The sequence below is a fragment of the Hyaena hyaena genome, unplaced genomic scaffold, assembly GCF_003009895.1.
Source record: "Hyaena hyaena isolate Hyena2069 unplaced genomic scaffold, ASM300989v1 scaffold_140, whole genome shotgun sequence".
NCBI classification, from domain to species: Eukaryota; Metazoa; Chordata; class Mammalia; order Carnivora; family Hyaenidae; genus Hyaena; species Hyaena hyaena.
Window position 1 is genome coordinate 625,427 of NW_024080772.1, and position 23,365 is coordinate 648,791.

General features: G+C 38.6%; 1 protein-coding gene across 5 annotated transcripts in view; it reads left to right on the plus strand.

Annotated features, from left to right (window-relative positions):
* BABAM2 (BRISC and BRCA1 A complex member 2) overlaps positions 1-23,365 on the plus strand; it is a 401,061-nt gene that overhangs the window by 37,056 nt on the left and 340,640 nt on the right. For all 5 annotated transcript variants that reach the window (XM_039238505.1, XM_039238507.1, XM_039238509.1 and 2 more), the window contains exon 3: positions 3,979-4,055. In XM_039238505.1, the coding sequence (XP_039094436.1) occupies positions 3,979-4,055 (77 nt within the window). The remainder of the gene's footprint in view (positions 1-3,978; positions 4,056-23,365) is intronic.

Here is a 23,365-nt window from a genome sequence, read left to right on the forward strand (position 1 = left end):
AATTAAATAACATGACCAAAACCAAGGTAATTTAAGAAGAGGAAATATTTTTAGTTTAATCCTAAAAGAACCTTCAGGTAACATGACATTTGGCTTGTTTCCCGTAAAGCTGATGATCCTAGGTAATATGGAAGATAGAGCACAACAGATATTACAAATAATTTGCTCAGTGTTTCATTGGAGAAGCTGAGCACTGTTGAGACAGAGGCCTGCTAATGGCAACTTAGTCTTTCCCCTGTTGCCTTGAATAATTAAGTTCTTGGCCCCAAATTTGTATATTCCTCTCAGCAAAACGGGACCCCTGCAGTTAACTGGAAATTAGCCATTTTAACTTGGGAATGCTCTTTGGGGAGTTTGACCCCTGCGCACATCCCCACTCCAAGTAAGTGATCTTTCCAACAGTATATAGCACTCTAAAGTGAGTTTTGGCAAATTTTTCTTCTGTCTTTTCTGTGATGTTTTCATGGCCCTTATGGACTGGCTAGCCCCTCCGTTACTAGGGCTGTGTTTCCATATACGATTTGGCTGTTATCTCACACTCTACACTCTTGATTCCCCTTCTTCCTAAACTTGCTCTCCTTCTAGTCATCCCTAGTCAGTTTTCTAGTGTGTAGGATGGCTTAGTGTTGATCTGGCTGTATTTTTCATGTATGCAAGACAGAAAAAAGACTTTCATACTGTTCCGGCATCTTGGCTCCTCTCCGACTAGTCACCTAGTCGTCCCTAGTCAGTAAATCCATGCCTCCCATTGGTACCGCAGCTTCCCTAGCCCTAGTGTGTCCATCATCTTTCTTTCCTGAAGTGGTCTCCTGTTGGCTTCTGTTGACTTCTTTACAGCCTTTTTCCCCATAAAGTAGACAAGGTGATCTCTTAAAAAGCACAGAATCAGATAATCTTACTCTTCTTAAAACCCTCCTTTGAGCTTGGAATAAAACCTGAATTAATTGCCACCACCTACAGGGCTCTGTGCGATCTGTCCCTTGCTTACCCCCGTCCTAATCTTTTGCTGTTCTCTCCCTCATTCACTCTGGTCTAGCTGCATCGCCCAGACATACCAAGATTTCTTCCCCCAGATATATGCAGCTCATCCCTGCCTTCACGCCTTTGCACCAGCTGCTTCCTCTGCCTGGAGTGCTCTGCCCCAGAACTCGCCTTGGTGGCCCCGTGGCGTTCTGCAGGTTTTGGATTTCACCTCCTCTGAGGTCTTCCCCAGTCTTCCAGTGCAATGTAGCCCCCGTTTCCCTGCAACACCACTTTATTTCCTTCATAACATTTAGCAATTTTGGACCATCTTTATATCTTCCTCTCTTGTTTATCACTTCTTTTTCTTTTGTCAGAATTTAAGTTCCATGGGACTGTAGATCTTGTCTGTCTGTGCACCCTGTATTCCTAACACATAGAACAATGCTCAGTATATCTTACCTAAGTAAAAAACAAAAAACAAAAAACAAAAAAAACCCCAGCGAGTGAATCACTCAGGTGGAGAAATGTGCTTTTTAACACCCTAGGGTGGCTGAGCCAAGCTGTTCACATAGGAAGGGAGGAAGGAGGAGGGACAGAGCACAAAACACTGTTTTAGCCCAAGTTAAAGCATAAAGGAAATAATATAAAACATGGCCCCACAGTGAATGTAACAATTGAGAAACTAATTTCACATTGAAGAAAGACTAGTTATTCAAACAAACTAGAATCAGATTAATCCTCAGAATTTCTTGTGCTATTAATAACTTCGGTTGCTAAGCTGTATAAGATAGGTGGATAATTTGATATTCATGATTGTGAATGGTGTTTATTTTATTTTATTTTTTATTAAAAAGTAATTTTAAAGCATTGTTCGTGGAACATATGCAAGAGAAGAAGTTCTTAGTGTTGTTTGCAGGGCCATTTCTCTCATTAGATTATATTTTGTAATGCTTTAATTTATGTGTTTTCCGTAAGTGTTTTCAAATAACTGCTGTGCTGTGGTCTAGAAAAGATATACTATAAGGGAAATATTTTAGTACCTTTAATAAGATATGCCCTGAAGAATTTTTTTTATATTGAACAGTAAAGGAAAATGTGTTCTTAAAGCCTATAAGAAATTAAAATCAAGTTACTCTGCAATCACTAGTGCAGCTTTGTTGTTTAGTTTATAAACTGGTGTTTTTTGTTGTCCCTTAAAGATAAGAGAAAAAATCAGCCTATTGATTTGTGAAAATACATCTAAGTTAAGCTTTCTGTCTGGTTCTTTGTTTACTCTTTTTCCATTTTGGGAAAACGTTATGGTAAATCTAATATGAGATCGGAGTTAGTTTTTCAGAGTCCACATTTCTTTTACAAATAGTTTATTGTCAAATTAGTTTCTACATAACACTCAGTGCTCATCCCCAAAGTGCCCTCCTCCATGCCAATCCCCCCCTCCCCCCCACATCCATCAGTCCTCAGTTTTTGTCAGCATTCAAGAGTCTCACACGGTTTGCCTCTCTCCCTTTCCCCCACCATTTCCGCCCTTCTTCTCCCCCTTGTTCCTCCGTCAAGTTCCTCCTAATCCTCCTATACGTGCAAACATATGATATTTGTCTTTCTCTGCCTGACTTATTTCGCTCAGCATAACACCCTCAAGGTCCATCCATGTTGCTACACATGGCCAGATTTCATTGTTTCTCATTGCCATGTAGTATTCCATGGTATAGATAAACCACATCTTCTTGATCCATTCATCTGTTGATGGACACTTAGGCTCTTTCCATGTTTTAGCTATTGTGGAGAGTGCTGCTATGAACATTGGGGTACACGTGTAGAGTCCACATTTCTAAAGTTTATTTTCAAATGACTGTTGCCTTCAGAGTGGCCATCCAAGGAAGGTGTACATTAATTCCAACAATGCTTCCATTCCTTAAAATACTCTTTTCAGAGATGCCTCATAGTCAGTTTTGGAATTATGAAGGGAACTTAGTATTTTTTGCTTTACTTTATAATTGAAAAACCTCAGTTTTTAAAATCAAATGAAGACATATAATTTCCTTACTTGACTTCAAATTGGTATTAATTAATGAAGCCAGTTCGGCCCTTATGCCGTTGAAGTTAGGACTTGTGAGATCAGGAACGATATTTTGTAAGCTTGTTTAAAGAACAAAGAATATTGTTTAACTTTGTGAAGTAATAGATTGAAAAGAAACCAAACACCTGAGTGACCGATTCACCCCATTTTAAATTTGCATTTTATCTGAAACTGAGGGCAGTGCCTTGTGCCCCACTGTAGATGGAAGACAAGGGGGTGCCAGATCTAGAGGAAGCACCTTCCCTTCAGAGAGAAAGAGGAAATGACCTGGTGTCTGGAAAAAAGGCCAGATGTGGGCTCTTTTTAGTACTGGGTGAAAGCTAAGAGTCTATATTTAAAATCTGTCCATAAAACGACTCTTCTTTACAATTCTTGGCATCAAAGACTACAGACCTGTTTGGGATGATAACACCTAGTTTAAAAGTCCAGATACACTCACTTGAGCTTTATTGGCGTTTGTTGTTAGAAGGCATGTAAATTCTGGGGCGCCTGGGTGGCTCTGTCAGTTGAGCATCTGACTTCAGCTCAGGTCATGATCTCACAGTTCGTGGGTTTGAGCCCTGCTTCAGGCTCTGTGCTGTCAGCTCAGAGCCTGGAGCCTACTTTAGGTTCTGCATCTCCCTCTCTCTCTGCCAGTACCTCATGCTCTATCTCTCTCTATCTCTCAAAAATAAATACATGTTAAAAAAAATTAAGAAAAAAAAAAGAAGGCATATAAGTTCTATTGTGAGATAAATGGATCATTTGTTTTAAGTCCGGTCTTTCTCTCTTGGCCTCGATGACCATTGAGGGCTTTTATTTTTTTGTTTTACAAGCCAGTGCTTTAATCTTTTCTCTATAAGGATCACTTTTTAATTTACTTTATTAAATACCATAAACATGTGAGTTTTTTTTTTTTTTTTAATCTTTTCTTCTCTCTCTCTCTCTTTTTTTTAAAGCTGCACCTCATTGACTCCTGGACCTAACTGTGACCGATTTAAACTGCACATACCGTATGCTGGAGAGACATTAAAATGTAAGTAAATGATGCCTATTTTATTGAAAATGTACATTACAGTGCTAGTTATCAGACTTTGTGTTTCAGTTTTTATTTCTGGCTATTAGGTATTATCACTAGGATTTACCACTTAAAATTTTTTTTTAATGTTTATTATTTATTGTTGAGAGACAGAGTGTGAGCAGGGGAGGGGCAGAGAGAGAGGGAGACACAGAATCCAAAGCAGGCTCCAGGCTCTGTCAGCACAGAACCCGACATAGGACTCAAACTCACGTGCTGTGAGATCACGACCTGAGCCGAAGTCAGATGCTTAATTGACTGAGCCACCCAGGTGTCCCTAGGAAGGCAGCTATGCTCACCACTATATCACCAATGCCACCCAGGTGCCCCTAGGATTTACCATTTTTAAAAATTTGTCTTTTAATTCAAGTTCTATTCAAAGTAAGGCGGTTGGTAGGGAATAATCTGTGGTCAAATAGGCATATACCGAAATTCTTAATTTTTAGGTCTATGTAGTAATTCTTGTATTCTTTTTCCCCCATTGACAGAGCTTATGTAATTCTCAAACAAAGAGAGTCCATTGCTGTATAAGACCTGACTATTAGGTAGGAATGGCTGTTAACTCCCTTCTGGAACTATGGGTGCCAAGAACCAAGTGTTGCTGATATACTCCTGAATGCCACCTGAGCATAAGAGTCCTACCTCAGAGACTCTTGGCATAGGTTAGGATTGTCAACAGGTTACCTCTGATATAGCAAGGGTTGGAAGTGCAAATGGCTACCACGGCCAGACTAGTAACAGAAATGAGAGGAGCAGGCTAGGTATGGCAAATTGGGGCACAGCTACCCTGTTCTGATGGGACTGCCTCTATTGAGAGGAAATCTGAACTTTTATATAAATTCTTTCATTTTAGGATCCCAACGACTTTTTCAAAAATTAGAAACGTAGTGTGGGCCAACACGAAGCAGGTCAAACCAAATGTGCATGGGGTCTGGCTGGAGCTCTTCGACTACTGATTTGTGACCTTGATGAAGAGTAGGCAAGACCTGTTGTTGGGTTTAGTCCACTGTCTACAACATCTGCTTATGTTGTATCAGCCCTTCTCTGCTGTTATTACCAGTGCTGACGTTCTAGTGCAGCGTGGAGATGGTGGGGGCTTTGGTGGGTTAGTCCAAGTCTCATCAGGAATTTTCTCTCTTGAGCCTATTCTTGTGGTAAACAGGGCATTGAAGTCTCTTTGGTCTTAAACAGAAGAATAAAGAACATAAATGTTAAAGATGGGACAGATGAGTAAATAGTGCCTTGTGGACTCTTTTTAAGTTACAGGCCAACAGGGGCTACATCTTAATGTAGCATCACGGATGCAACATTAAGTGAAAAATGTAGGACATGCTGACTTGTTAACCTGGCATTATTATTAGATCATTCTCTGGAAACCATTAAAATACATAAGAATTTCACCTGCCTGAGGTAGTGGGACATTCTAGATTGTTCTTGAAAAAATTATTAACTAAATTTAAAAGAAATGATCAAACTAAATTACTCACGTTGTTAAAAATGTAAAAAAGTTCAGAATTTTTTACACATGAAAGCTGTAGTCCTCTGTTAGGTTTCTTCCCAAGCCCAGTCCTGTTTCCTAAGGGAGCCACTTACATTTTCTTTTTTAAATTGTTTCAGTATGTAGTTCTGGGGGTGTTCTCCATATATCTAAATAATGTTTATGCCTTTGTTTCTTGACTTACCAATTTTAAATATTATTATCTTTGGACTCTGTGCTCTGATACATGAAGCATTGGCCTGTCTTTGCTGAACACTGTATCTTTCTCTTTCTTCCTCTTCAGTGCAGTTACATCATCACTATTGGCTCCTGTGTTGGTTACGCTGTAGCTTAAACATTTTCCCTTTCTTTTTTAAGGACCACCGAAAGCATTGTATGGTACAGCTAAATGAACAGCCCCTAAAACATTCGTAGTAAGTGCCTGGCATGCAGTTAGCCCCATCTCCGTGCACTCGTGACAGCTACTTGGTATACATTTATTTACTTTCCCACTGACCATAGAGAGTGTCTTGGGTCCCCACTTTGTGAGGTGAAGGTATTAGCTCCCGCCCTTCCCTCCCTGCCTCTTCTTTCACCTCCCAGGTATTGTATTCTTTTCCTTTTGTGTTGTCAAAATGAATAACTTATCGTTTATTCTAAACCTAGAGTTGTCTTCTGTGCTTTATTTATAAATTGCTTGAATGCTTCTGTACAGTTATCACTGTGGGATTTTCCTGTTATCATTCTCTTGGATTTGACCTTGTATTGTAGTCTGTGTATTGAAAATTCTAGTTTTGTAGAATTAAAACAGGATTGCTTGAACACAGTCAAATACCTTGCTTAGGAAGGTATTAGGAAGTGAAAACTAGGAATACTCAGTTTTCACTCCTCTCTCTACTCTCCTCCATTTCCTGTAGTCCTTCTGATCATGTTTATTTACCATAGTCATAATTTGGTATCTTAATTTTGAAGAGCTCTTTCTTACTTTTGCTCTCTGTTCTTCTTTCACAACATTTTGTTCTTATTCTATGAATACGACATCTTGAAAGCTTTCAAAGAATGTGGATTTTTTAAAAGCTTTCTTAATTATTTAAATTTTCCCCCGGGATTGTATTTTTGTTTGTTTATCATCTTTTCCCCCTCTTTACTATTCTGGAGTCTTTCCTTAAATAAAAGATGAGTTTCAGTTGTCTATTTATATTTATGACAGACAGTAAAACATTGATTAGGACTTTTTTATGGGTTAACCGAGCTTACCGAGTGGTGGATTAGTGATGGACTAGCTGTTAGTATGAGAAAGTCCTGTGTGTCATATTATGGAGTTCAGCTGTTCTGGCTCTCCCCCAAATCATCCTGTTTCTTTAGAAAATTCCCTATCTTTTTTCAAGGGGGGGGCATATACATCTGGCCACCATACCAGTTTTGGGTGGTGGGAATCATAGACTCTTCCTCACGGAGTTTGTAGTTAATTTCCCCATTTTAAGCCCCAGTTTTCATTTTTCCCTTTCCTCACCCCAGATGACTACAAGTTTTTATGGGTTCACCAGGACAGAGGGCTTCCCCCTCACCAGTGGCTTCTTCCTCACATTACTGCAGTCAAAGCTTTCTCGGCCTTGTCTCATCAATTACTACTCTTCCATCTGCATTCTGTCTTCTAGGAATTTGTGGAAATTGTTTGTCTACTCATTGCTATTCTCTTCCCTTCCTGTTCACTTAATGTTGTTTTGAATTCTTATTTTCTGTGTTTCATTATCATTTAATGGAAGGGTGGGTCTTAGAAGGGAGAAGAAATAAATGTGTGTGGTTAGTCCACAGTCTTGAGGCAAAAACAATGGAACTTACTGGCTGTATGAGTTTATATTAGGAAGCATTTACTAATTTATACCCTTTCATTACTATAAGATTTTCCCAGGAAATTTCTTATAATATTGATGATTAGGGTATTTGGACTGGAATACCCAATATAAGTTAATTATGTCCTGTTAAGCTACTGGCTCTATATAATCATTATGTACTAGGGACTTAATTTAGGCCATAGATTGCTCTGTAATAATTGAATAAAAAATGAACTTGTGTATTGAGGTTCTTCCACATTAAGGTGAATCAAGGTTCTAGCCTAAAACAGCCCACAGCCAAATAGAAGGGAAAGACAGTTGATTATGAACTATATTTATAAAAGTTCATTGAATTTAAAGAACAAGTTTTTTTTCTTCTGAAATTCTTGATATTATTTAGGAAGGCTTTCTGAAGGATGTGGGTCTTATGATTAAGCTAATGTTAGAATCCCTTGCTTAAAAAAAATTATCTTTTAAACTTGAAAAGCGGCACACTTTGAGGTACCACAGTGCTTCAGTATGGAAGCCAAACTATAAACCTTTTAAAATTTCCAGATGGAAATCATTTTTTTGATAGCTGTTGAAAATGTGATAGAATTGTCAAAAATAAATCAACGACATAAATTATGAAACATAAGTCACTGTGCTCTGACAGTATAAAAATGGAAAAATTTACACGAAGAAAATCAAAACAAACCCTTGGAGATAGTTAAAACTTAAGTGATGATCAGCAGAACCATCTTTACCGGACTAGTGTTCTGTGAATCTACCCACATAAATTTGTTCGTGTCAGTGATTACATAGCAAGGTTATTTTACTTTCCTTAGTTTGTATAATATTTAGACGATAGTTATTTAAAGTGTCTTTCTACAAAACAGATGAACATAGGGGAAGGGAAGGAAAAATAAGATAAAAACAGAGAGGGAGGCAAACCATAAGAGACTCTTAAATACAGAGAACAGAGGGTTGCTGGAGGGCGCTTGGTGGAATGAGCACTGGATGTTGTATGTAAGTGATGAATCATTGGTTTCTACCTCTGAAATTAATACTACACTGTAAGTTAACTAACTTCAATTAAAATAAATACATTTTAAAAAATGAAAAAAGTCTTTGTGACTGTACTTTAAAATTACAATATTTTAAAGTTAATTGTTTCGAGTTTTTTTTAATATAAAATGTTTCTGAGAGGAGTTTGTTGAGACATGATGTGTTGGTAGTAGTAGTAACGTAGAACACTTAGATAATTTTATTAATCTCGATAATTAGTATAGGTTTATTCTGTGTGTGCTTTGACGTTCATGGAAATAGATAATTTACTGCATCAACCAAATTTACTGTAAAAGGATAAGTCATTTGAAGCAAATCATGAATTTACAAAGAATCTTTTTCCCTCTTGGAGAACACTAAGATTTTGCATTGGTTTAAAATTAATGTTAGACTCCTTTTTCTTTTCTTTCTTTTTTTTTAACTCCTTCATTTTACTTTTAAAAAACCTGGCAAAGCAACGCTTTCTACATATGTTTTTGCTCCATCAGTTTTTATGACCTCAGATATATATGCAAGATCAGTAAGGTCACAGTGGTTAGTTATCACAAGACCTGTGACTGAATTCTGCTTTCTATAACCAACGCAGTATTAACCTTTACATAATTAACTCTCACTCTGTACAACCAATATTTTAACAAATGCAGTTTTCTAGAACAAATATACGCCATTGAAGAGTTACGTAATTTAACAATCCTTGGAAAATAACTGTCATTGCAAACAGAAAAGCTCTTTGCCTTGTTTAGGAAACAGATCCAGAATGAAACTTAATTTTGTGGCAGTGAGAGACAAATAAGTATAGATTTAGTATTCTATGGTAACTACTAAATAAATATTTTTTAACTTTTACCTTTATCTTTCTAAGCACAGGGTAATGGCTAACCCAGGGCTTTACAGTCTCAAAGCCATTTGTGTAAACAACTTTATCTAAAGTTTCTCATTAAATCCTATTGACAACTTGTAGTGGGTGGTTTCAACTATAATTTTAACCAAGGCTGAATCGAGGTATTTGGAGCTTCTAGTAATTTTATTTTGTAACTTTAAGTTCAGTGAAGTTAGAGATGGGCACAGTTTTGTTTATTAAATGAAATCTCTAGGCCCCAGCATGGTAAAGATACTCAGTTCAATATTTGTTGAAGGAATGGAGTAAATGCATGCATGCATGCATGAATTAAGCTTGCTGTTTAGATTTTTATTGGTTGAAGTACTGTGTTATAAAGAATGTGGCATTCTGTCACTTGTATCTGTCTTTTGCCAACAGAAACTCAGTCTTTAGAAGTTATTGATTATACAAGGAATTTTTAAATTGGAGCAGTGCTCTTAACAATTCAGAGTAAAGGGAGGATAATAGAGTACTCTGTAGATTTGGGTTTTGTCTTTATATATTTCACTTCGTCCGCAAAGTAGATTAATGAAAAAAACATGTAACTCAAATTTATATTTCAGAATATTTTATATATTAGAAAACAGTTATTGTAGAAATGTTTCCTCTTTGAACAAAGGAAACTGCAGTTAACGATAATGAGAATGAAAGACAAGAGAGAGGACATATTTCTCCCATGAATTCGTGAATGGATTCCTACAGAATTACCCACATTCAAAATTAAATCATTGAAATAAAAAAGGCCAGAAGCTTACAGTACATTAGGAGTGGTGTTCTTGTTTCTTTAGCTCTTTTAATGTGAAGAGACAACTGTTGGGCAGGGAAAGAGTTGCCAGTTTGTGTAAGATTCTCATGCAAGATATCAAAAGATGTCTGAATTAAAGAGAAGTCCTTGAATTTCACGATTGTAGAAGAGACAACTGGTACTTAAACAGGATTGGAAAAGTGAAATCTTCAGTGATCTAGACTGTTAAATAAAATATATGTTAAGGTCTAGGATGATGCCACTAAACTGAGTGAAAATCTACCAGTTAGAACAGAACTCAGAGGAAGATCAATGAGCTTCATATAAACACATATTTGTAAATATAGCAGCACTAGTCACTCTGTTTAACACTCTTGAAGAAATTACTGTGTTTGTGTTTTTGTGGACCCAATAAATAGGGCAGGGAGGGAGGCTGTTTTGCTATTTTATTTCCATTTCCTAGCTTATTGCCTGGCATTTAGAGGGGCTCATTTAATAGATGTTAGTGGAACGCATTAACTGTGTTCATTCTTTGGATCTGGCCGTGGCGAGGTTTGATGAAGAAGTGAGAGAACTTTGAAGTATTCTCATTTTTACGAGTTACTTATGTAACTATATAAAGAGATTACTGAAACATTTTAAGTATATTGAACAAGTCTGTGGCCAGTAAATTAAACTGTTTGCTAGCATTGGTTTCAAATATGAAATTATCTTTTGTTTAAAATTTCTATTTTTCATACTAACAATTTTTTCTTCATCAGGGACTGTTTGGTTATAAGAAACTTGTTGAAAGAAGCATAGAGTGCATTTGTCTTTATGAGGGATTAAATGAATTCCATGGTGCCCAAGGGCAGGAAGCACACACAGCCCAGACCTCAGAGAGGCTGGAACCTGGGACTAGCAAGAGGTAGACACTGTAGAGGCAGTTGGCATCTGTCCTTTTTGTCTTTCTGTCTCTCCTGCAGCAGAGTCTATTGTCATTATATTCACTTTATTCTTTTTCCCAAGATTTCTCTGTTTCCCCTCACATTGAGTAGAAAGGGCTGAGCCCCTGTGTGGTGACTCAGTTCGGGGCCACCAGAGATAGCCTGTGGTCTTTGAGTCTAAATTCCTGGGAGGGAGGGTCTGATGGGCAGCTTGGACCGAGTGCCCACTCTTGACCCAGTGGTTTGGCCAAGAGATCTGGGTGATGGTTACCAGCGGACAGTTATAGCACAAGGTAACCATGAGCTGGGTAGGTACCCAGAGAGGCATCAGTTACACCGTTACAGGAATTCTTTCTAAAGAGGTTCCAAATGAAACTATAGACATTTTCCTTTTGTCTTTAACAATCGGAGCAGTACAGTTGTTTATCATTTGAGAGGAATGATGAACATTTCAAAGCCATTTGCAACAGAGTGAAGAAGTCATGCCAAAAAATTACCTCCAAAGGTTTTGAAGTGGAAAGACTTTCCCAGGGAAAAATCCTTATTTTCAGAGGAAAAAAGTGAGGGAAAAAAAAAAAAGATTATGATTTGGATACTCCATTCTCTCCCATGTCCTCAGAGGAACATTGTCAAAGGACTGCTCATTTCCAAGGCTTTGATTTAGCATCACTGAATTTAAATATGTAGTTTTGGGGGAATGATTGCAATAAAATGAAAGGAACCTTAAACTGCTTTTTCAATGGAATGTTTTATTAAACAGTGGTGAAACATATACAAAGATTCTTCCAGACACGTGGCAAATAGTGTTCCAGAACTTCTCCTTTACTGGATCTTGAAACTCAACTTCATTTCTTATTCCATCCCTTTAAGTGGCTTGCATGTGCGAGCATTTACACAGCGCTTCTTGCAGCTCAGGTCTGTTACATACTGCTTTGTAGCCAGCTGCGCTGTAAACTCAGGATGCCCTTTCTTTCCTGCTCTTCATCCTGTATGATCTTTCTTATGCAGCACTGGGTAGAGACTCTCCGGGTCCTGACACTGATGGCTGCCAAACAGAAACTGAACACCAGAGAGGTAGCACCTGAAGGTCCCAGCGGTATTGTGGCGGATGTTGCGCCCGCTGAACAAGAGATTTAGGTCCTGTTGATTGAATCTTATCTGTAAGAATTTTGCGCTTTGTTTGGTTTGTTTCTATACCTTGTATTTTGAATTGTTACCAGTAGATCCATAAACTGGCTGCAGTGGCTGTAGCTGTTGGCCCTTTTGTTGGATGGCAGTGTGATTTCTTTCTTACATTGTTTTTTTTTTTTTTTTTAAGTTTATTTATTTATTTTGAGCGCCCTCACGTGTGTGCGAGACAGAGAGTGTATGAGCTGGGGAGGGGCAGAGAGAGGGAGAGAGAGGATCCCAAGCAGGCTCTGTGCCTGCCTTGGGGCTCAAACCCACCAACTGTGAGATAGTGACCTGAGCTGAAACCAAGAGTTGGATGCTTAACTGACTGAGCCACCAGGTGTCCCTCTTTTTGACAGTTATTATTGTCAAACATATATAATCGGTTCGGAAAATGTTAACTGAGAAATCTTTCTGTGCTAACCCTGTCCTCCTCGCCTTCTGTATTTTAGTGACAGAATCCCTCAGCCTGGCATTCAAGACTGTTACATTCCTGCCTCTCTCTACCTCCTCGTTGGCACTCAGTCAAGAGCCTATACAACCGATTTGCTCATTGAACTTCTCAAATACCTCCCCTTTCCAGTTTCAGCTTTTGTTCACAGCGTTTGGCTTTAGTAGGATGGACCAAGGAAGTAATAAAGCATCCTGACTGTTTCTTTGGCGTATTTGGTTCTTCACGTGCATACGCAAATCTGCCACTCTACTGGGTGCGCTGTCTGTGAGTTTCCTTGGCCACCTCTCTTCTTGCCTCCAAGATCACCTGCAGGGAGGGAAGGCCTTAACCATTTTCACTCTGACTTGTTAACAGTTGAGTTAAGTAAAAATTTGGACACTCTGTCCAGGGACTTAGTATTTTGTATCATGCTGAGGGGCATTATAATTTTCCTTGGTAGCCTAGTTGATTTTACTTTTATTTTTATCTTTTTAAAAGATTCATTTACTTAAAGATTATTATTATCTAGCATTCAGGGTATTTTTAGAGGCTAATTAGGGAGGCAGGTCACCTTTGATGTAGTGAATGTTCTAAAAAATGCTCATGAAAGGCAAGTAAGAAGTGCTAATTTTGTGGATTAGACGTTATCTCTCCCTTAGATTTTGAGGATTCCTTTGTCCTGGTATTTCAGAACATCTTATTTTCTTGGAATTCATGGAATGTTAGAAAAATTTCTGGTTATAGTTTATTAAAAAATAGCTGATAGAATTGTTAAAATAACTTACTGAGCATTTATTTTGTAGAGCATTTATTTTGTGGCTTATTTATATACATGATATCATTTAATCACATGGTAACTCTGTGGTGTAAATGTATATTCCTTTTTAAAATATTAACTTTATTGGGGTATAATTCACATATAATGTACGCACAGTTCAGTACATTCTGTCACTTGTAAATACTCGAGTAACTAAACCATAGTCAAGATGCAGAACATTTCCATCCCCCCAAGATAAAGAACACCTCCCCAACCATCCCTGCAATCCCTGAGCCTTCTCTCTGACACCGTAAACCAGTTGTTCCTGTTTTAGAATTTCATGGAAATAGAATCGTATACTATGTAGTTTTTGGTATATGGCTTCTTTCACTGAGCATAATGTTTGGAGACTCATCCATATTTTTCCTTGTATCAGTACTTAGTTTCTCTTATTGCTGCCTAGTATTGCATTGTGTCCATACAAGTGCCACAGGTTTTTGTATTCATTCATCTTAGAAGGGCATTTGAGTTTCCAGGGTTTGACTGTTATGAATCAAGCTACTGTCATATTTTTGTGCGTGTCTTTTGTGGAGATATGTCTTGATTTTCTTGGGTACGTACATAGGGGTGGTGGTGTAGTATTGTGAGCTAAGTGTATGTTCATAAGTCATTGCTAAACTGTTTTCCAAAGTGGTTGTACTGTTTTACATTCCTATTAGCAATTTATGAGCAGTCTAGTTACTCATTATTTTTGCCCACATTTGATGGTGTTCTTATTTTTAGTTATATCCCTTCTAGTGGATGTGTACATTGTGGTTTTAATTTGCATTTTTATGTGCTTATTGGCTATCCATATATCTTTTGTTATGAAATACCTATTCACATCTTTTGCTCAACGTTTTGATTGGATTGTCGGGCTTTTTGTTGAGTTACAGGTATAGTCTTTATATAGTCTCAAAAAATGTTGTTTGTTATTTTGTCAGTATTTTCTCCCTTTTTATTTTCTTAATGACATCTTTCCAAGAACAGAAGTTTTTAATATTGATTAAGTCCAGTTTGACGGTTTTTTCTTTTATAGCTTATGCTTTTGACTTTTTTACCAAGAAATGTTTTCCTACCTGAAGATCTTGAAGATTTTATCCTGGAAGTTTTATATTTTTACCATTGACATTTTGGTCTGTGATCTATTTTGACTTAATTTTGACCACAAGTGTGTTCATTAACCATTTGAGTATGAGTCTGTTTCTGGATTTCATATTGTATTCCAATGAGATGTCTCTCCTCATCTGACTATAATGCCGCCTCGATTATTATAGTAAATCTTTAAATTAGTTAGTATAAGTCCTATAATTTATTTTTTCAAAGCTTTTTTGGCTATTCTATGCCCTTAGTATATCCATAGAAGTTTTAGAATCAGCTTGTCAGAGGTCTGCAGAAGTCCTGCTTGCAATTGCATTCAATCTGCGGATCAGTTTGTAGAGAATTCACATCTTACTATCAAGTGTTCCAGGAGGTGAAAATGGTAGCCTCCCCATTATTAGGTCTTCTTTAATTTCTTCCAGCATCTTGGAGTTTTTTTGTGAACAGGTCTTGACAAATTTTCTTAAATTTACCTCTAAGTATTTCATATTTTTGAGGCTAATTTATAGCATATATATAGATTTTTTGAACTTTATCTAATTATTTGTTGTTAATCTCATGAAGTATCATTGATTTTAGTACCTTGACCTCGTATGCTTCTGCATCCTTCAGTTCACTTACTAGTTGTAGTAACTTTTTAAAAATGTTTTTATTTATTTGTGTGTTTGTGTGTGTGTGTGTGTGTGTGAGAGAGAGAGAGAGAGAGAGAGAGAGACAGCGTGAGCAGGGCAGAGTCAGAGAGAGAGGGAGATACAGAATCTGAAGCAGGCTCCAGGCTCTGAGCTAGCTGTCACCACAGAGCCTGACATGGGGCACGAACCCACGACAGTGAGATCATGTCCTGAGCCGAGGTCGGACGCCTAACTGACTGAGCCACCCAGGCACCCCATAAGTTCTAGTAACTTTTGTTTAGTCTCCTTATGTATTTTCTTCAAAAACATATCGCATGTGAAAAAGAATTGTGCTTCCTCCTTTCCAGTCTGTCGGATTTATATTTCTTATTCTTACTTTATTGCACCGAATGGGCTCTGCAGCACAGTGTTTGAGTAGAAGTGATGAAATCAGATATTCTTGCCTTATTTCCAGTCCTAAGGGGAAGGTGTTTAGTGTTTCATCATTAAGCATAATTGTCAACTGTAGTTTCCCTCTATCAGTTTGAGAAAGTTGCCATTTCTTTAAACGTGCCAAGAGTTTTTATTATAAAAAGAATATTAATATGCTAAATGCTTTTTCTCTGTTAGGATGATCACATGGTTTATCTCTTTTATCCTCTTAATATGATGAATAAATTGGTTTTCAAATATTGAACCATGTTGCATTCCTGGGATTAATCCCACTTGATCATTATGTATTATCCTATGTATTATCCTTCTTATATATTGCTGGATTTGGTTCATTCATATTCTTTTAAGGATGTTTGTATCTATATTTGATGCTATTATTTCTGTACTTCTCTTACAGGACAGTATAATATATATAGTGTATAATATATATAATAGTATAATAAGTACTGTATTGCATATTTAAGACAATACAAAAAGAAAGACAGTAGTGGCTTTACCTTTCGTATTTCCCTTTTGATACCATTCACGTTAATACCATTAGTAACAACACCATCAAAACAAAACAAAAATCCTTGTTTTTCTTCTGCCTTTGGCTACAGGGCTAGGTTGTAAAAGGAAGGGAACAAAATGTTTTAGCAGGATCATGTCTTTAGTGAGGGGGAATTAGAGCCATTAAAAAAATAACAAACGACTTCACCGAAAATATGGCAAAAGAGGAAGGTGGTGGCTAGAGGGCTTAGGACATTCCAGGGAGTTATGTAGATTTGGGATTTCAGATGAAGACCAGATACGTCTCATTTGTGAGGGGAATGAAGGACCAAGGGAGGCAATAGGGTTAGCTTGAGGAGAAAGAGGATTATTTTGAAAAACAGAAAAATTCTTATGCAAATCTGAATAAAATTTGTGTTTTCCCCTTGCTTGGGCCTCAGAAATTAGAATCTTCTCCTCGTGCTGTCATGCTGTGTGGTGAAGCCTGTCTGAGCGTGCTGTAAGCCTAAGTTGATGTGGTTGCATTCAGTGTATAGAAAAGTTACATACAATTCCTCTCCAGTTAGTTCTTCTCTTGTACTTATGCCGAAACCTCTCCATCTGGAGAAGTGCCAATTTGCCACTAAATTTAAATAAATAAGAACATTTCTCATCAATAGGGGTGGCAAATTTAGCCCCTCTTTAGAGCACTGAGCAATTTATGACCATATGTTAAATACCATAAAACAGCTTTAAAGACTTGGTCCCTGGCCATTGCCAGATTGCACCGTAGGAGTAGAGCCGCGCTGCGAGGGACTGGGAATTCTTCCTCCGGCCCTTGGAGGCCTCAGTAACTCACTGATGTCACAGCCAAAGAGGCCTGTTTTCAAACATTCCCTTTATAAAGGTGAAATACTAAAAGATTCCATTTTGGCATTTGGGTGCAAAGAAGGCAAGACTTCTTTTTGATTCTGAAGGGTCAAAATTAATATGGAAAGTGTTGTGTGGGAGAATGAGTAACTTGGCAGCAGTGAGTCCAGAAGGCAAGTCTAGGAATAGGTAGTAGAGATCCTACTCATTCTTTTTCTTGGAGCATGAACTGGACTTTTATAAGGCATAAGCAAACCAAATCTCACATGTTTCTAAATTGTTTTCTTTTCGCCAACTTTTACGGCATTAATATTAATGTTGAAAATGGTTATTAAAATTTCGTCCCATAGCGCTGCCAATAGTAAGTCTTTCTTTTCTTCCAGGAGGGTGACTCATTATTTGGTGAACTCCAAATATTAGTTTTTCTCCTTTCCATCATCACAGGCTGTGAATCATTTATGGCATTCAGTGGGCTTATGGCTGAGGGAATGAAGGGATGTGCCAGCAAACATGTGATTTTTTTGGTCAAGAAGCTCTGTAGGACCTCAGTCGGACTTTGAGCACATGTTAACCCGCTGGTTCAGGCAGGGGGCAGTGTGATTAAATAGAAATAGTCACCGAAAAGCTTTGTACAAGATTTTTCTGACTGTTCTCTCTGAAGGATAACTCTTCCTACAGAGGAAGATGATGAAATTTGGCTGTCAGAGGTCCAGGATCCCCAGCCTTCTTGGATGTGTAAGTGCCAGCCCAAAGGCTGACTTCCTGTCAGTTCCTGTGTGGTTTGCACTACATCCTCTTTGCAGCAGATCAGTATTTTAGGTCATCTATCATAACTGCTATCCTGTAAATTCTTGGCAATTTGATCTCAGTTTACAGAAGGCAGCTGGCAGACTCTTCTAGGAAGTGCAGCCACACAGTCCTGTCTCCCTCTTCCTAAGGCCAGGAAGTGTACCATTGTTACTCATTTGCTGCTTTCTTCCTTTGAAAGAACAAAAATCTTCAAACTTTGGCAAATTCCGAAAGTGCCCTGTACAGTTTGAAATTACCCTTTCTGTTTGGTTGATCTAGGGCAAAAACTTGAGTGATCTTTGACATCATTTGTAAATCTGGTTTTTCCATAACACAGATGCATGTATTAGTTTTCCCCCCACAGCAAATGAAGTCATGCTGAAGTCCTCAGAGAGTCACATCAGGATAATTTGTTTTGTTTTGGGTTGATTTTCAAGGGTAGTCTAATTACTTAGGCCATGCTATTGCTGTAGTTATTTCTTTGTGTTTCTTTCCCTTAACAGTAGGGTTTTTCTTGGGGCTCCTAGGTGGCTCAGTCGGTTAAGTGTCTGACTTCAGCTCAGGTCATGATCTTGGCGGTTTGTGAATTTGAGCCCCTCATCAGGCTCTGTGCTGACAGCTCACAGTCTGGCGCCTGCCTCGGATTCTATGTCTCCCTCTCTCTCTGCCCACCCCACTCAAAAATAAATAGATCAAAAAAAAAAAAAGAAAATAAAAAAGAACCTGTGATTTTTCTCTTCCTGTAATCAGAAGCATTAAGACTATTTACTTTGGGTATGACTTGAGTAATTGCATTGGATTTTCAAACCTTATGAAACACAGAGATATTTAAGTCCCATTTCTCTACTACTTAATATTAAGATAAAAGTATCAGTTTCGTTTTTCCAAGTTATCATGCCAGAGGGTGAACTGTGTTGTAGAATTTAGAAAATGAGCAAATTTTCTCCTTTGTTATGACTCAGTGGTCACATTTTGATAATTGATTTTATCTATGTAGAACAAGAATTCCTTTAGCCCAGTTCATCTGGAAGAAGAACCTGTTTGTAAAGAGAATGCAAACTCATGCATGAGTTATTTTACATGGTACCCTTAACAGTCTGTTGTGGTACAGACCATTTCTATTACTGATTCTTTTTTCATCCTTATAAAAACCCCATCTTTTGTGAAGTTCAGCAACATCATTAGTGCAGCTCTTGGTTTCCTTTGTGTTCTGGTTCTTAAGATGAATGAAGGGAAAGGAAAGATAAATTGTGCTGCTTTACAGAAAAAAAAAAAGTGAATGTTGTGAGGATGGATTTGATGTTCAGTGTACGGGCATTAGACAGCATCTTCAGAGAAGCAACCCAAATCCTGCCAGTGCACTGAGGGTTGTGTAAAGGAAGAAATTTGGATTCAAGATATGGGAGAAGTGGGTATCCAGATTATTTATGTCAAATCAAATCTGTAGTTCCTGAGATAGTAAGTTGTTAAACTCGAGAGGTGGGAACCCCTTTGATCTCTAAGGTATGTATGACCCACGGAGTAGTTGATCAGGAAATGTTTGCTTATTAAATGAGTAAAACCAGGGCACTGAAAGATTATGTGTCATGGGGGAAAGTCTGAATTAGGAGGATACTAATTTTTGCAACCTTTCAGTGGGACAAGGGGATATCAGAGGATTTGAGAAAGAACAGCATAGTTTCCTTATTGAAAAAAAGGAGAAATAACTATGAAATGTTTATATAGATACACTAGTTTGATGTGCATATTTAGAAGGTACCCAGCAAAAGACTCACAAGAGTAGTTTACCCACACTTGGGCTAGAATAGGACTAAATAATTTTACTTTGTAAAGAACAAATCTTAATAGGTTAATGTCTTATTATAGAAAGGTGACTATAGTACTAAACTGAGAAGAAAAGAATTAAATTGAATCGGTCCCAGGAGTAGCAGGGTTTTTGGTTCTGTCTTTGAAATGGATCCAGTAAGCAGATCATGAAATGATTCGTTAGACATAAAATGTGTTGCTTGACAGAATGCTTGAAGTCTCATCACTAAAGAATGAATGCTGCTTAAGGTGGAAATCCGAGAATTTGGTCGTCTTAAAGTAGAGCAGTACAGATGTAGAGCCATTGTAGAGCAATTGTTCTTCCCCAGTTATTTATTTCGTTTTAGTGTTCTTATCCTTGCGTTTTTCCTTCCTGTAATTTCACTATACTAGGGTAAGACCGGTTCCAGGCAATTGCACTCAGACATCAGATTTTTTTTTAACCTGCTTTAGCAGGGTTGGCCGTCTTTGCAGAAAGGGAAGAAAAGAAAAGAATCCACAAACGTCAGAACACTTACCACTTCTCCACCCCACCCGTCCAGCCCTGGAGCACCTACCCAGTCCAAATTCTGAAGCACGATGTTGGAGGGCCTCCATTGTTTGGCACTGTCAAAACTCTCCGGCATCCTCTCTTCTCCCAAGCCAGATTACTTTGACAGTCTGTTCCCTACCCTTTGTTTTCAACTCTGTCTGCTGTTCTCCCTTCTGAACATTTTGTTCCTATCGTGCTGTCTACTCATCATTCCTGGGGCACATGATTTTCTGCCCCCTAAGTTTTGCTAATTATTTTACCCTTGCCTGTAATTACTTTCTGCTGTTTCTTTATCTCGGCCTCCTATGGACAGTACAAAGAGTGGACATTTTAAAAAAGACTTGATTAGCCCACACATGATTTTAGATGAAAAATTCCATGAAGTAGAAGACTGTGATGGATGGATTATCCAGAGGTGGCTGCAGCTGAATCTCCTGTCCCACGTGCTCTGCTGTACGGGGTGTGACCTTCCCACCCCTCCTTCAGGAGTTGGAGTATAGTTTTCCTCCTCTTGCATCTGGGTAGGCTTGTGACGATTTTGACCAGTAGAGCGTCATGCACATAATGTCGCAGGCTATCCAGCTTCTGACTCCTTAGCAGGAACACCTGTGCGTAGAGCCCTGTGTCTCTGCATAAGGGTACGTCTGGCTGCTGTGAGCTTGCCATTCTGCCAGGGAGCTGTGCCAGGTGGAGGGGCCACTTGTAGGCATGCGGTTGGCAGTTCTTGGTTTTGAGTTCTTGCAGCTCAGGTACCAGACATGTGAGTGGAACCATATTCAACCCTGTCCACCAGCTGAATGCGACTTAGTGCTCTTAGTTGAGTGCTTTTAGTCGGTGCTCTGAGGAGCAAAAAAGTCACCCATCTGTGTTCTGCCTGTATTTCTAACCCACAGAATCTGCGAGTATAATAAAACGGTTGTTGATTTAAACCTCCTAGTTTTGGGGTAGTTTATCAGGTAACATTAGTAATTAGAACATAGACAGTGGAGAACAGGACTGGAACAGGAACCTGTAGGAGGGTGGAAGAGATGGGTCTAGGAGCAGACTTAGAGGTTCAGCCTCCAGAGGGAGGCAGGAAAAGACCAAAGAATTAGAAAGGAAATGGGTACATTTTCAGGGGAAAGGGTGGGGAATGCACATTTAAAAAAATTTTTTTAAATGTTTTATTTATTTCAGAGAGAAAGAGAGAGGGAGAGAGATAGAGACAGTGTGAGCAGGGGAGGGTCAGAGAGAGAGGGAGACACAGAATCTGAAACAGGCTCCAGGCTCTGAGCTTGCTGTCAGCACAGAGCCCGATGCAGGGCTCAAGCCCATGAACTGTGAAATCATGACTTGAGCCAAAGTCGGATGCTTAACTGACTCAGCCACCCAGGCGCCCCTAAAATATTTTTTTAACATTTATTTTTGAGAGAAAGAAACAAGAGTGTGAGTGGAGGAGGGGCAGAGAGAGGGGGAGACACAGAACCTGAAGCAGGCTCCAGGCTCTGTGCTGTCAGTACAAGTCCTGATGTGGGGCTTGAACTCATGAGCTGTGAGATCATGACCTGAGCCGAAGTTGGACGCTTAACCAACTGAGCCACCCAGGCGCCCCCTGATGATTTATTATTAATTAATTATAATATGAATATATTTGAATATATTTATTTATTTTTATTTTATTTTTTTAATGCTAATTTATTTTTGAGAGAGAGAGAGACACACACACACACAGAGTGTGAGTTGGGGAGGGTCAGAGAGAAAGGGAGACACAGAATCTGAAGCAAGCTCCAGTCTCTGAGCTGTCAGCACAGAGCCTGACGTGGGGCCTGAACTCAGAACGGTGAGATCAGATCTGAGCCAAAGTTGGACACTTAACCGAGTGAGCCACCTAGGTGCCCCTGTTTTTAGTTTTGTATGGAGATGAGTTGGCGTCACATACCTAGAGGCAGAATGTCTGGAAGGGGCCTGGTTGCCTGGTGGAGAATACTGAAGAAAATATTTCAGCTCCTTGCCTTCAGCAAATAATCTTGTGAGGAGAGAGAGAGGCATGGCACTTTTACTGTTATGGCCTCCCTTCTTCAAGAGAGCTTAGCATACACTGCTGTCAGTGTGGAGCACTCTGAGCCCTTCAGAAGGAGTAAAAGTGATTGTTCGCAGAGGAGCGCCTCAGACCACTGTGGCTCTCTGTTTATGAGTTCTGAATCTCAACATGACTCTTAAGGTTTCAGATATCTAGAGCTGCTTGTGGTTTTGGGAAATGAAAGGGTTCCTACCTTTTAGAGTAGGGAGTTTGATTTAAGTAGCAGCCTTCTTGAGAGGGGAGGGGGGACAACTCTCCAGTTCTAGCTGTGGAGCTTCAGAGGGCCCTTACCCACATTGAGGACTCAGCAAGTGTTGTTAATTGAATGGTGGAATGACTTATATAAAAGAATTGTTTTCTGGAGCATCCAGGGGTCTGGCCACCAGCCACATGCAAGCCGGTTTGTTTCTGTGAAGGATTACATGCTCCACATCTCAATGTACCCAGAAGAGTCTGGGAATCCTGCAAATTTCAGATGGTTTTAACCATTTAGTAGAATATCCAATTCATTGTTGACATCTTTTAGTTAACATTGTTCTGAGGAGAGCTGCTCTAGAACCCCACCGAAACACTGTTACTGGATAAAAGAGCACTGCTTTCATGACAGGGTAGCCATGATGGATTGCACCTTTACGTCATGTATTCAAGGCAGAATATAATTAGATTCTATATTATTAGAGTTTGCCCTTGTGCTCTAAGAGATTCTACTGTATTTCAGTTGGTCTCTGTTAGATGGTTTTGTTTCACTGTTTCTTGATATTTTATTATTATTATTTTTTTTATTGTGTTGGAGTGACTTTGGCACTTCTGAGCTGTTATGATTTGTATTTTGCGTATTTCTCCACCCCTTCCCTGAAAATTGCGGTACACGTAGATAACTTGCTCTTACAGACCCTGCTTGATTTGTTTCTTTCTGACTTGCGTAATTTTCCTGGCAGGAGCATGACTGTCTTTGTCCTTTGTTATCACCAACTTAAATTTAAATTATCAAACAGAAAAAGTTGCCATTGTAATACCATTGCTTTTAAAAAAGCTGCTTATTTTCTGTTGCTTGAGTTTTGATTTTTTTAGTCTTTTCAGTGACTGTTGGTCAGAGTTTATATACTTTTAACTGTTTTTACTCTGGTAGTAGTTTTATATGTTAAAAAATATTTTCATTTACTGTTTCTGAAAAGCATTTTCTTATACTTACTTTGAAAAATTTTAGTTTATTCATCTTTATTTTTCAGCATCCTCAATTTTCATTCATTTCCATAGATTTCCCCCAACT